The 12,277-nt window shown below is 34.7% G+C and overlaps 1 protein-coding gene across 2 annotated transcripts in view; it reads left to right on the forward strand.

Annotated features, from left to right (window-relative positions):
* Positions 1-12,277, forward strand: part of LOC111922321 (large neutral amino acids transporter small subunit 2-like) — a 47,529-nt gene that overhangs the window by 23,377 nt on the left and 11,875 nt on the right. For both annotated transcript variants that reach the window (XM_086870665.1, XM_086870666.1), the window contains exons 5-6: positions 9,012-9,165; positions 10,841-10,964. In XM_086870665.1, coding sequence (XP_086726791.1) covers positions 9,012-9,165; positions 10,841-10,964 — 278 coding nt within the window. The remainder of the gene's footprint in view (positions 1-9,011; positions 9,166-10,840; positions 10,965-12,277) is intronic.

Here is a 12,277-nt window from a genome sequence, read left to right on the forward strand (position 1 = left end):
CGGGGCCTCTGTTCCTGGCTTGGGAAAATCCCCAAAATAAATCCCAAAAAATCCCCAAAAAATCCCAAAAAATCCCAAAAAAATCCCCAAAAAATCTCCAAAAAATCTGAAAAAAATTCAGAAAAAAATCCCCCAAAAATCTGAAAAAAATCCAAAAAAATTCGGAAAAAAAATCCCAAAAAAGTCCCCAAAAAAATCAGAAAAAAATCTAAAAAAAGGTGAAAAATTCCCCCAAAAATGTGGAAAAAAATCCGAAAAAAATCAGAAAAAAATTCGAAAAAAATCCGAAAAAAATCAGAAAAAATTTGAGAAAAATTCGAAAAAAATCCAAAAAAAATCCAAAGAATTCCCAAAAAAATCCCCCAAAAATTTCCAAAAAATCCAAAAAAATATCCGAAAAAATTCGAAAAAAATCAGAAAAAAATCAGAAAAAAATCAGAAAAAAATTTAAAAAAAATCAAAAAAAATATTAAAAAAATCCAAAAAATTACCAAAAAAATCCCCAAAAATTCCCCAAAAAATCCCCAAAAATCTGGAAAAAAAACCTGAAAAAAACCCCAAAAAATCCCCAAAAAATCCCCAAAAAATCTCCAAAAAATCAAAAAAAAATCCGAAAAAAATCCGAAAAAAATTCGAAAAAAATCCAAAAAAAATCCAAAAAAAATCAGAAAAAATTCCCCAAAATTCCCCAAAATTCCCGAATTTTTCCCCAAATTTCCCTTTCCAGGTGAGCACTTTTGGCTCCGCCCCTCGCAGGCCTTCACCTTCTGGGCGGGGCCGGGGGCGGGGCCTCTGTTCCTGGCCTGGGAAAATACACAAAATAAATCCCAAAAAATCCCCAAAAAATCCCCAAAAAATCCCCAAAAAATCTGAAAAAATTCCAAAAAAATCGGAAAAAAATCAGAAAAAAATCCCGGAAAAATCAGAAAAAATTCCCAAAAATTTCCAAAAAATTCCCCCAAAAATCCCCAAAAAATCCCCAAAAAATCTGAAAAAAACCCCGAAAAAATTCAGAAAAAAACCCGAAAAAAATCTAAAAAAAATAAAAAAAAAAAGTGAAAAAAATTAAAAAAAAAATCAGAAAAAATCCGAAAAAAATCAGAAAAAAACCGAAAAAAAATCAAAAAAAATTCCAAAAAAATTCCCAAAAAATCCGAAAAAAATTCGAAAAAAATCCCAAAAATTCCCCAAAAAATCCCCAAAAAATCTCAAAAAACCCCCAAAAATTTCCCAAAAAATTCCTCAAAAAATCACAAAAAATCCCCAAAAAATCTCAAAAACCCCCAAAAATTTCCCAAAAAATTCCTCAAAAAATCACAAAAAATCCCCAAAAAATCTCGAAAAAATCCGAAAAAACCCCGAAAAAAATCCAAAAAAAATCTAAAAAAAATCCAAAAAAAATCAGAAAAAATTCCCCAAATTTTCCCAAAATTTCCTGATTTTTCCCCAATCCAGGTGAGCACTTTTGGCTCCGCCCCTCGCAGGCCTTCACCTTCTGGGCGGGGCCGGGGGCGGGGCCTCTGTTCCTGGCCTGGGAAAATCCCCAAAATAAATCCCCAAAAAATCCCAAAAAAATCCCAAAAAAATCTGGAAAAATTCCAAAAAAATCCCAAAAAATCCCCAAAAAAATCCCAAAAAATCTGAAAAAAAATCCCAAAAAATCCCCAAAATAAATCCCAAAAAATCACGAAAAATCAAAAAAAAAATCCCAAAATAAATCCCAAAAAATCCCCAAAAAAAAAATCAAAAAAAAATCCGAAAAAAATCCGAAAAAAATCAGAAAAAAACCGAAAAAAAACCAAAAAAAATTCCAAAAAATCCCCCAAAAATCCCCAAAAAATCTCAAAAAAATCTCAAAAAATTCCCAAAAAATTCCTCAAAAAATCCCAAAAAATTCCCAAAAATTCCCCCCAAAATCTGGGAAAAAACCCGAAAAAAATCCGAAAAAATTCGAAAAAAATCCCAAAAAAATCCGAAAAAAAATCCAAAAAAATCCCCCAAAAATCAGAAAAAAATCCGAAAAAAATCCGAAAAAAATCCCAAAAATTCCCCAAATTTTCCCAAAATTCCCTGATTTTTCCCCGATGCAGGTGAGCACTTTTGGCTCCGCCCCTCGCAGGCCTTCACCTTCTGGGCGGGGCCGGGGGCGGGGCCTCTGTTCCTGGCTTGGGAAAATCCCCAAAATAAATCCCAAAAAATCCCCAAAAAATCCCAAAAAATCCCAAAATAAATCCCAAAAAATCTCCAAAAAATCTGAAAAAAATTCAGAAAAAAATCCCCCAAAAATCCGAAAAAAATCCAAAAAAATTCGGAAAAAAAATCCCAAAAAAGTCCCCAAAAAAATCAGAAAAAAATCTAAAAAAAGGTGAAAAATTCCCCCAAAAATGTGGAAAAAAATCCGAAAAAAATCCGAAAAAATTTGAGAAAAATTTGAAAAAAATCCAAAAAAAATCCAAAGAATTCCCAAAAAAATCCCCCAAAAATTTCCAAAAAATCCAAAAAAATATCCGAAAAAATTCGAAAAAAATCAGAAAAAAATCAGAAAAAAATCAGAAAAAAATTTAAAAAAAATCGAAAAAAAATATTAAAAAAATCCAAAAAATTACCAAAAAAATCCCAAAAAATTCCCCAAAAAATCCCCAAAAATCTGGAAAAAAAACCTGAAAAAAGTCCCAAAAAAATCCCAAAAAAACCCCAAAAAATCACAAAAAATCTGGAAAAAAACCCGAAAAAAATCCAAAAAAATTCGAAAAAAATAAAAAAAAAAATCTAAAAAAAATCCGAAAAAAATCCCAAAAATTCCCCAAATTTTCCCAAAATTCCCTGATTTTTCCCCGATGCAGGTGAGCACTTTTGGCTCCGCCCCTCGCAGGCCTTCACCTTCTGGGCGGGGCCGGGGGCGGGGCCTCTGTTCCTGGCCTGGGAAAATCCCCAAAATAAATCCCAAAATAAATCCAAAAAAATCCCAAAAAATCCCAAAAAATCTGAAAAAAATTCCAAAAAAATCCCAAAAAATCCCCAAAAAAATCCCAAAAAATCTGAAAAAAAATCCCAAAAAATCCCCAAAATAAATCCCAAAAAATCACGAAAAATCAAAAAAAATCCCAAAATAAATCCCAAAAAATCCCCAAAAAAATCCCCAAAAAATCCGAAAAAAATCCGAAAAAAATCAGAAAAAAACCGAAAAAAAACCAAAAAAAATTCCAAAAAATCCCCCCAAAATCCCCAAAAAATCTCAAAAAAATCTCAAAAAATTCCCAAAAAATTCCTCAAAAAATCCCAAAAAAACCCCAAAAATTCCCAAAAATTCCCCCCAAAATCTGGAAAAAAACCCGAAAAAAATCCGAAAAAAATTCGAAAAAAATCCCAAAAAAATCCGAAAAAAAATCCAAAAAAATCCCCAAAAAATCAGAAAAAAATCAGAAAAAAATCCAAAAAAAATGGGAAAAATTCCCCAAATTTTCCCAAAATTTCCTGATTTTTCCCCGATGCAGGTGAGCACTTTTGGCTCCGCCCCTCGCAGGCCTTCACCTTCTGGGCGGGGCCGGGGGCGGGGCCTCTGTTCCTGGCGTGGGAAAATCCCCAAAATAAATCCCAAAAAATCCCCAAAAAATCCCAAAAAATCCCAAAAAATCCCAAAAAGTCCCCAAAAATCTCAAAAAAAATCTAAAAAAAATCCTAAAAAAATTCTGAAAAAAATCCCAAAAAATGCCAAAAAATCTTAAAAAAATCCCCAAAAAATTCCCAAAAAACCTGAAAAAAACCCCTTAAAAAACCCTAAAAAAATCCAAAAAAAATCCAAAAAAATCGGAAAAAAATCAGAAAAAAATCCCGGAAAAATCAGAAAAAAATCCCCAAAATTCACAAAAATTTTCCCAAAAAATCCCCAAAAAATCCCAAAAAAATCTGAAAAAACCCCGAAAAAAACCCAAAAAAAATCCAAAAAAATCTTAAAAAACCCGAAAAAAAATCAAAAAAAATTCCAAAAAAATTCCCAAAAAATCCCCCAAAAATTCGAAAAAATTCCCAAAAATTCCTCAAAAAATCCCCAAAAAATCCCCCAAAAATCCCAAAAAATTCCCAAAAAATTCCTCAAAAAATCACAAAAAAATCCCCAAAAAATCTCGAAAAAAATCCGAAAAAACCCCGAAAAAAATCCAAAAAAATTCGAAAAAAATCCAAAAACAATCTAAAAAAAATCCGAAAAAAATCCCAAAAATTCCCCAAATTTTCCCAAAATTCCCTGATTTTTCCCCGATGCAGGTGAGCACTTTTGGCTCCGCCCCTCGCAGGCCTTCACCTTCTGGGCGGGGCCGGGGGCGGGGCCTCTGTTCCTGGCGTGGGAAAATCCCCAAAATAAATCCCAAAAAATCCCAAAAAATCCCCAAAATAAATCCGCAAAATAAATCCCAAAAAATCCCAAAAAAATTGCCAAAAAAAGTGAAAAAAACCCCTAAAAAATCCTAAAAAAATCTGAAAAAAATCCGAAAAAATTCCAAAAAAATGGGGAAAAAAATCAGAAAAAAATCCCGGAAAAATCAGAAAAAAATCCCCAAAATTCCCAAAAAACTTCCCAAAAAATCCCCAAAAAATCTGAAAAAAAACCCGAAAAAAATCCGAAAAAAACCGCAAAAAAATCCTAAAAAAATAGAAAAAAAAATCGAAAACAATCAAAAAAAAATAGGAAAAAATCCGAAAAAAATCCGAAAAAACCCGAAAAAAACCCCCAAAAAATTCCAAAAAAAATCCCAAAAAATCCCCAAAAAATTCGAAAAAAATCCCAAAAATTCCCCAAAAATCCCCCCAAAATTCCCGAAAAATCCGAAAAAAACCCCGAAAAAAATCCGAAGAAAATTTGAAAAAAATCCAAAAAAAATCAGAAAAAAATCCAAAAAAAATCAGAAAAAATTCCCAAAAATTCCCCAAAATTCCCGAATTTTTCCCCAAATTTCCCTTTCCAGGTGAGCACTTTTGGCTCCGCCCCTCGCAGGCCTTCACCTTCTGGGCGGGGCCGGGGGCGGGGCCTCTGTTCCTGGCCTGGGAAAATCCCCAAAATAAATCCCAAAAAAATCCCAAAAAATCCCAAAAAATCTGAAAAAAATTCCAAAAAAATCCCAAAAAATCCCCCAAAAAATCCCAAAAAATCTGAAAAAAAATCCCAAAAAATCCCCAAAATAAATCCCAAAAAATCCCGAAAAATCAAAAAAAATCCCAAAATAAATCCCAAAAAATCCCCAAAAAAATCCCCAAAAAATCCGAAAAAAATCCGAAAAAAATCAGAAAAAAACCGAAAAAAAACCAAAAAAAATTCCAAAAAATCCCCCAAAAATTCCTCAAAAAATCTCAAAAAAATCTCAAAAAATTCCCAAAAAATTCCTCAAAAAATCCCAAAAAAACCCCAAAAATTCCCAAAAATTCCCCCCAAAATCTGGAAAAAAACCCGAAAAAAATCCGAAAAAATTCGAAAAAAATCCCAAAAAAATCCGAAAAAAAATCCAAAAAAATCCCCAAAAAATCAGAAAAAAATCAGAAAAAAATCCGAAAAAAATCCCAAAAATTCCCCAAATTTTCCCAAAATTCCCTGATTTTTCCCCGATGCAGGTGAGCACTTTTGGCTCCGCCCCTCGCAGGCCTTCACCTTCTGGGCGGGGCCGGGGGCGGGGCCTCTGTTCCTGGCCTGGGAAAATCCCCAAAATAAATCCCAAAAAATCCCCAAAAAATCCCAAAAAAATCCCCAAAAAATCCCCAAAAAATCTGAAAAAAACCCCAAAAAAATCCGAAAAAAATCCGAAAAAAAAATCGAAAAAAATCCTAAAAAAATCGGAAAAAATCTGAAAAAAACCCAAAAAAAATTAAAAAAAAAATCCCAAAAAATCCGAAAAAAATTCGGAAAAAATCCCAAAAATTCCCCCAAAAATCCCCAAAAAATTCCCAAAAAATCCCCAAAAAATCCCTGAAAAATCCCCAAAAAATCAAAAAAAAATCCGAAAAAAATCTGAAAAAATTCGAAAAAAATCCCCCCAAAAATCCGAAAAAAATCCAAAAAAAATCTGAAAAAAATCCCAAAAATTCCCCCAAAAATCCCCCAAAAAATCCCAAAAAATTCCCCTGAAATTTCCAAAAAATCCCCAAAAAATCCCCCAAAAATCCCAAAAAATTCCTCAAAAAATCCCAAAAAATCCCCCAAAAATCTGGAAAAAAACCCGAAAAAAATCCGAAAAAATTCGAAAAAAATTCGAAAAAAATCCAAAATAAATCCAATAAAAATCCAAAGAAAATGGGAAAAATTCCCCAAAATTTCCCAAAATTTCCTGATTTTTCCCCAATCCAGGTGAGCACTTTTGGCTCCGCCCCTCGCAGGCCTTCACCTTCTGGGCGGGGCCGGGGGCGGGGCCTCTGTTCCTGGCTTGGGAAAATCCCCAAAATAAATCCCAAAAAATCCCAAAAAAATCCCCAAAAAATCCCAAAAAATCCCGAAAAATCTGAAAAAAATTCCAAAAAAATCCCAAAAAATCCCCCAAAAAATCCCAAAAAATCTGAAAAAAAATCCCAAAAAATCCCCAAAATAAATCCCAAAAAATCCCGAAAAATCAAAAAAAATCCCAAAATAAATCCCAAAAAATCCCCAAAAAAATCCCCAAAAAATCCGAAAAAAATCAGAAAAAAATCAGAAAAAACCCGAAAAAAACCCCAAAAAAATTCCAAAAAATCCCCCCAAAATCCCCAAAAAATCTCAAAAAAATCTCAAAAAATTCCCAAAAAATTCCTCAAAAAATCCCAAAAAAACCCCAAAAATTCCCAAAAATTCCCCCCAAAATCTGGAAAAAAACCCGAAAAAAATCCGAAAAAATTCGAAAAAAATCCCCAAAAAATCCGAAAAAAAATCCAAAAAAATCCCCAAAAAATCAGAAAAAAATCAGAAAAAAATCCAAAAAAAATCCCAAAAATTCCCCAAAATTTCCCAAAATTTCCTGATTTTTCCCCGATGCAGGTGAGCACTTTTGGCTCCGCCCCTCGCAGGCCTTCACCTTCTGGGCGGGGCCGGGGGCGGGGCCTCTGTTCCTGGCTTGGGAAAATCCCCAAAATAAATCCCAAAAAAATCCCAAAAAAATCCCAAAAAAATCTGGAAAAAACCCCAAAAAATCCCCAAAAAATCAGAAAAAAAAATCGAAAAAAATCCTAAAAAAATCGGAAAAAATCTGAAAAAAACCCAAAAAAAATTCAAAAAAAAATCCCAAAAAATCCGAAAAAAATTCGGAAAAAATCCCAAAAATTCCCCCAAAAATCCCCAAAAAATTCCCAAAAAATCCCCAAAAAATCCCTGAAAAATCCCCAAAAAATCAAAAAAAAATCCGAAAAAAATCTGAAAAAATTCGAAAAAAATCCCCCCAAAAATCCGAAAAAAATCCAAAAAAAATCTGAAAAAAATCCCAAAAATTCCCCCAAAAATCCCCCAAAAAATCCCAAAAAATTCCCCTGAAATTTCCAAAAAATCCCCAAAAAATCCCCCAAAAATCCCAAAAAATTCCTCAAAAAATCCCAAAAAATCCCCCAAAAATCTGGAAAAAAACCCGAAAAAAATCCGAAAAAATTCGAAAAAAATTCGAAAAAAATCCAAAATAAATCCAATAAAAATCCAAAGAAAATGGGAAAAATTCCCCAAAATTTCCCAAAATTTCCTGATTTTTCCCCAATCCAGGTGAGCACTTTTGGCTCCGCCCCTCGCAGGCCTTCACCTTCTGGGCGGGGCCGGGGGCGGGGCCTCTGTTCCTGGCTTGGGAAAATCCCCAAAATAAATCCCAAAAAATCCCAAAAAAATCCCCAAAAAATCCCAAAAAATCCCGAAAAATCTGAAAAAAATTCCAAAAAAATCCCAAAAAATCCCCCAAAAAATCCCAAAAAATCTGAAAAAAAATCCCAAAAAATCCCCAAAATAAATCCCAAAAAATCCCGAAAAATCAAAAAAAATCCCAAAATAAATCCCAAAAAATCCCCAAAAAAATCCCCAAAAAATCCGAAAAAAATCAGAAAAAAATCAGAAAAAACCCGAAAAAAACCCCAAAAAAATTCCAAAAAATCCCCCCAAAATCCCCAAAAAATCTCAAAAAAATCTCAAAAAATTCCCAAAAAATTCCTCAAAAAATCCCAAAAAAACCCCAAAAATTCCCAAAAATTCCCCCCAAAATCTGGAAAAAAACCCGAAAAAAATCCGAAAAAATTCGAAAAAAATCCCCAAAAAATCCGAAAAAAAATCCAAAAAAATCCCCAAAAAATCAGAAAAAAATCAGAAAAAAATCCAAAAAAAATCCCAAAAATTCCCCAAAATTTCCCAAAATTTCCTGATTTTTCCCCGATGCAGGTGAGCACTTTTGGCTCCGCCCCTCGCAGGCCTTCACCTTCTGGGCGGGGCCGGGGGCGGGGCCTCTGTTCCTGGCTTGGGAAAATCCCCAAAATAAATCCCAAAAAAATCCCAAAAAAATCCCAAAAAAATCTGGAAAAAACCCCAAAAAATCCCCAAAAAATCAGAAAAAAAAATCGAAAAAAATCCTAAAAAAATCGGAAAAAATCTGAAAAAAACCCAAAAAAAATTCAAAAAAAAATCCCAAAAAATCCGAAAAAAATTCGGAAAAAATCCCCAAAATTCCCCCAAAAATCCCCAAAAAATCCCCAAAAATTCCCAAAAAATTCCCAAAAAATCCCCAAAAAATCCCTGAAAAATCCCCAAAAAATAAAAAAAAAATCCCCAAAAAATCCCAAAAAAATCCCAAAAAATTCCCCTGAAATTTCCAAAAAATCCCCAAAAAATCCCCCAAAAATCCCCCAAAATTCCCAAAAAATTCCTCAAAAAATCCCAAAAAATCCCCAAAAAATCTGGAAAAAAACCCGAAAAAAATCCGAAAAAATTCGAAAAAAATTCGAAAAAAATCCAAAAAAAATCCAATAAAAATTCAAAAAAAATGGGAAAAATTCCCCAAATTTTCCCAAAATTCCGGAATTTTTCCCCAATCCAGGTGAGCACTTTTGGCTCCGCCCCTCGCAGGCCTTCACCTTCTGGGCGGGGCCGGGGGCGGGGCCTCTGTTCCTGGCGTGTCTCCAGGGCTCCTTCGCCTACGGGGGCTGGAATTTCCTCAATTACGTCACCGAGGAGCTGCGGGAGCCCCAGAGGTGAGAAATGGGGCGAAAAACGGGGATTTTGGGAAAAATGGGGAAAATGGGGGAAAATGGGGAAAAAATGGGGATTTTTGGATTAAAAATGGAGATTTTGGGGAAAAATGGGGGAAAAATGGGGAAAAATGGAATAAAAATGAGGAAAAAATGAGGAAAAAATGGAATAAAAATGGGAAAAAAATAGGGAAAAAATGGGGGAAAAATGGGGGAAAAATGGGGGAAAAATGGGGGAAAAATGGGGGAAAAATGGGAAAAATTGGGGAAAATGGGGGAAAAAATGGGAAAAATGGGGGAAAATTGGGGAAAAATTGGGGAAAAAATGGAGAAAAAATGAAGAAAAAAATGGAGAAAAAATGAGGAAAAAATTGAATAAAAATGAGGAAAAAATGGGGGAAAAATGGAATAAAAATGGGAAAAAATTGGGAAAAATGGGAAAAAAATAGGGAAAAAATGGGGGGAAAATGGGGAAAAATTGGGGAAAAATTGGGGAAAAAATGGTAAAAAATGAGGAAAAAATGGAATAAAAATGGGGAAAAAACTGGGGGAAAAATGGGGAAAAAATGGGGAAAAATGGGGGAAAATGGGGAATAAATGGGGATTTTTGATATAAAAATAGGGATTTTTGGGTTAAAAATGGAGATTTTTGGGATGAAATTTGGAGTTTGGGGCGAAAAACGGGGATTTTGGGAAAAAACGGGGGAAAATGTGGAAAAATGGGGGAAAAATGGGGAAAAAAATGGGGATTTTTGATATAAAAATGGAGATTTTGGTTAAAAATAGGGAAAACTGGGAAAAAATGGGGAAAAAAGGGTTAAAAACGGGGATTATTAGGAATTTTGGGGTTAAAAATGGGAATTTTGGGTGATTTTGGTGGATTTTGGGTCACCTGGGCTGGTTTTGGGTGGATTTTGGGGTTTTTTGGGTCGATTTTTTTGCTTTTTGGGTGAATTTTGGGTTATTTTGGGTCAATTTTGGGGGTTTTTGGGTCGTTTTTCCTGAGTTTTGGGTCATTTTGGGTCATTTTAAGTGGATTTAGGGGCTTTTTGGGTCGATTTTTTTGCTTTTTGGGTCAATTTTGGGGTTTTTGGGGTCATTTTTCCTAAATCTTGGGTCATTTTGGGTCGATTTTGGGTCATTTTGGGTCATTTTGGGTCATTTTGGGTAATTTTGGGTGATTTTGGGTCACCTGGGCTGGTTTTGGGGTGAATTCCTGGGGATTTTGGGGTGGATTTTTCACATTTTTGGGTCAATTTTGGGGCTTTTTGTGTCCATTTTGGGGTTTTTTGGGTCATTTTTCCCAAATTTTGGGTCATTTTTGGTGGATTTTGGGTCACCTGGGCTGGTTTTGGGTGGATTTTGGGGTTTTTTGGGTCCATTTTGGTGATTTTTGGGTCGATTTTGGTGCTTTTTGGGTCATTTTTCCTGAATTTTGGGTCATTTTGGGTCAGTTTGGGTGGATTTTGGGGCTTTTTGGGTCGAATTTTTTGCTTTTTGGGTCAATTTTGGGGCTTTTTGTGTCAATTTTGGGGTTTTTAGGTCGATTTTGGTGCTTTTTGGGTGCATTCTAGCCATTTTTGGGTCGATTTTGGTGCTTTTTGTGTCGTTTCTGGGGTTCCCGGGGTGGTTCTCCCCGATTTTGGGTCGATTTTGGGTCGATTTGGGTGGATTTCAGGAATTTGCCGCTGGCCATCTCCATCTCGCTGCCGCTGGTCACCTTCCTGTACGTGGCGGCCAACGTGGCGTACCTGGCGGCCATGAGCCCGCAGGAGATCCTGCAGAGCGACGCCGTGGCCGTGGTGAGCCCGCCCGGGGCCGGGATTTGGGGCGAAAAGCAAAAAATTTGGGAAAAAACGGTGAAAAAATGGTGAAAATCGGTGAAAAAATGACCAAAATAGGGCAAAAAATGTGGATTTTGGAGGGAAATGGGGATTTTGGGGTTAAAAATGGGGATTTTGGGTGTTTTGGGGTTTCCTGGATTGGAAATTGGGGTGAAAAGGCAAAAATTTGGGAAAAAACGGTGAAAAAATGGTGAAAATCGGTGGAAAAATGAGGAAAATAGGGCAAAAAATGTGGATTTTGGCGGGAAAATGGGGATTTTGGGGTTAAAAATGGGGATTTTGGGCACACCAGAGGGAGAAAATGGGGAAAAATGGGGGAAAATGGTGAAAATTTGGGAAAAAACGGTGAAAAAATGGTGAAAATCGGAGAAAAAATGAGGAAAATAGGGCAAAAAATGGGGAAATTAGAGCTAAAAATGTGGATTTTTGAAGGAAATGGGGATTTTGGGGTTAAAAATGAGGATTTTGGGGTGAAATTTGGGGATTTGGGGTGAAAATGGGGGATTTTGGTTAAAAATGGTGAAAATTTGGGAAAAAACGGTGAAAATTTGGTGAAAATCGGTGGAAAAATGAGGAAAATAGGGCAAAAAATGTGAATTTTGGAGGGAAATGGGGATTTTGGGGTTAAAAATGGGGATTTTGGGAAAATTCTGGGGAAAATTCGGGAATTTGGGAAAAACTCTTAAAATTTGGGAAAAAAATAGGGAAAAATGATAAAAATTGAGGGAAAAATTGAAATATTTGTGCTAAAAAAGTGAATTTTTTGAGTAAAAAAAGCCAAATTTTGGGGTTAAAAATGGGAATTTTGGGTAAAAAAATTGGGATTTTGGGAAAATTTTGGGAAATCTCGGAAATTTGGGAAAAAAAAGGGAAAAAAATGATAAAAATCAAGGGAAAAATTCAAATATTTGTGATAAAAATGTGAATTTTTAGGGAAAAAAGCCAAATTTTGGGGTAAAAAACTGGGAATTTTGGGTAAAAAAATTGGGATTTTGGGAAAACTTTGGGAAATCCCAGAAATTTGGGAAAAAATGATAAAAATCGAGGGAAAAATTGAAATATTTGTGCTAAAAAAGTGAATTTTTGGGGAAAAAAGCCAAATTTTGGGGTAAAAAATGGGAATTTTGGGTAAAAAAATTGGGAATTTGGGAAAACTCTGGGAATTCTTGGAAATTTGGGGAAGAAAAGGGAAAAAATGATAAAAATTGAGGGAAAAATCCAAATATTTGTGCTAAAAAAGTGAATTTTAGGGGAAAAAAAGCCAAATTTTG

Source organism: Cyanistes caeruleus, chromosome 33 (assembly GCF_971803275.1).
Source record: "Cyanistes caeruleus chromosome 33, bCyaCae1.hap1.1, whole genome shotgun sequence".
Classification (NCBI taxonomy): Eukaryota; Metazoa; Chordata; class Aves; order Passeriformes; family Paridae; genus Cyanistes; species Cyanistes caeruleus.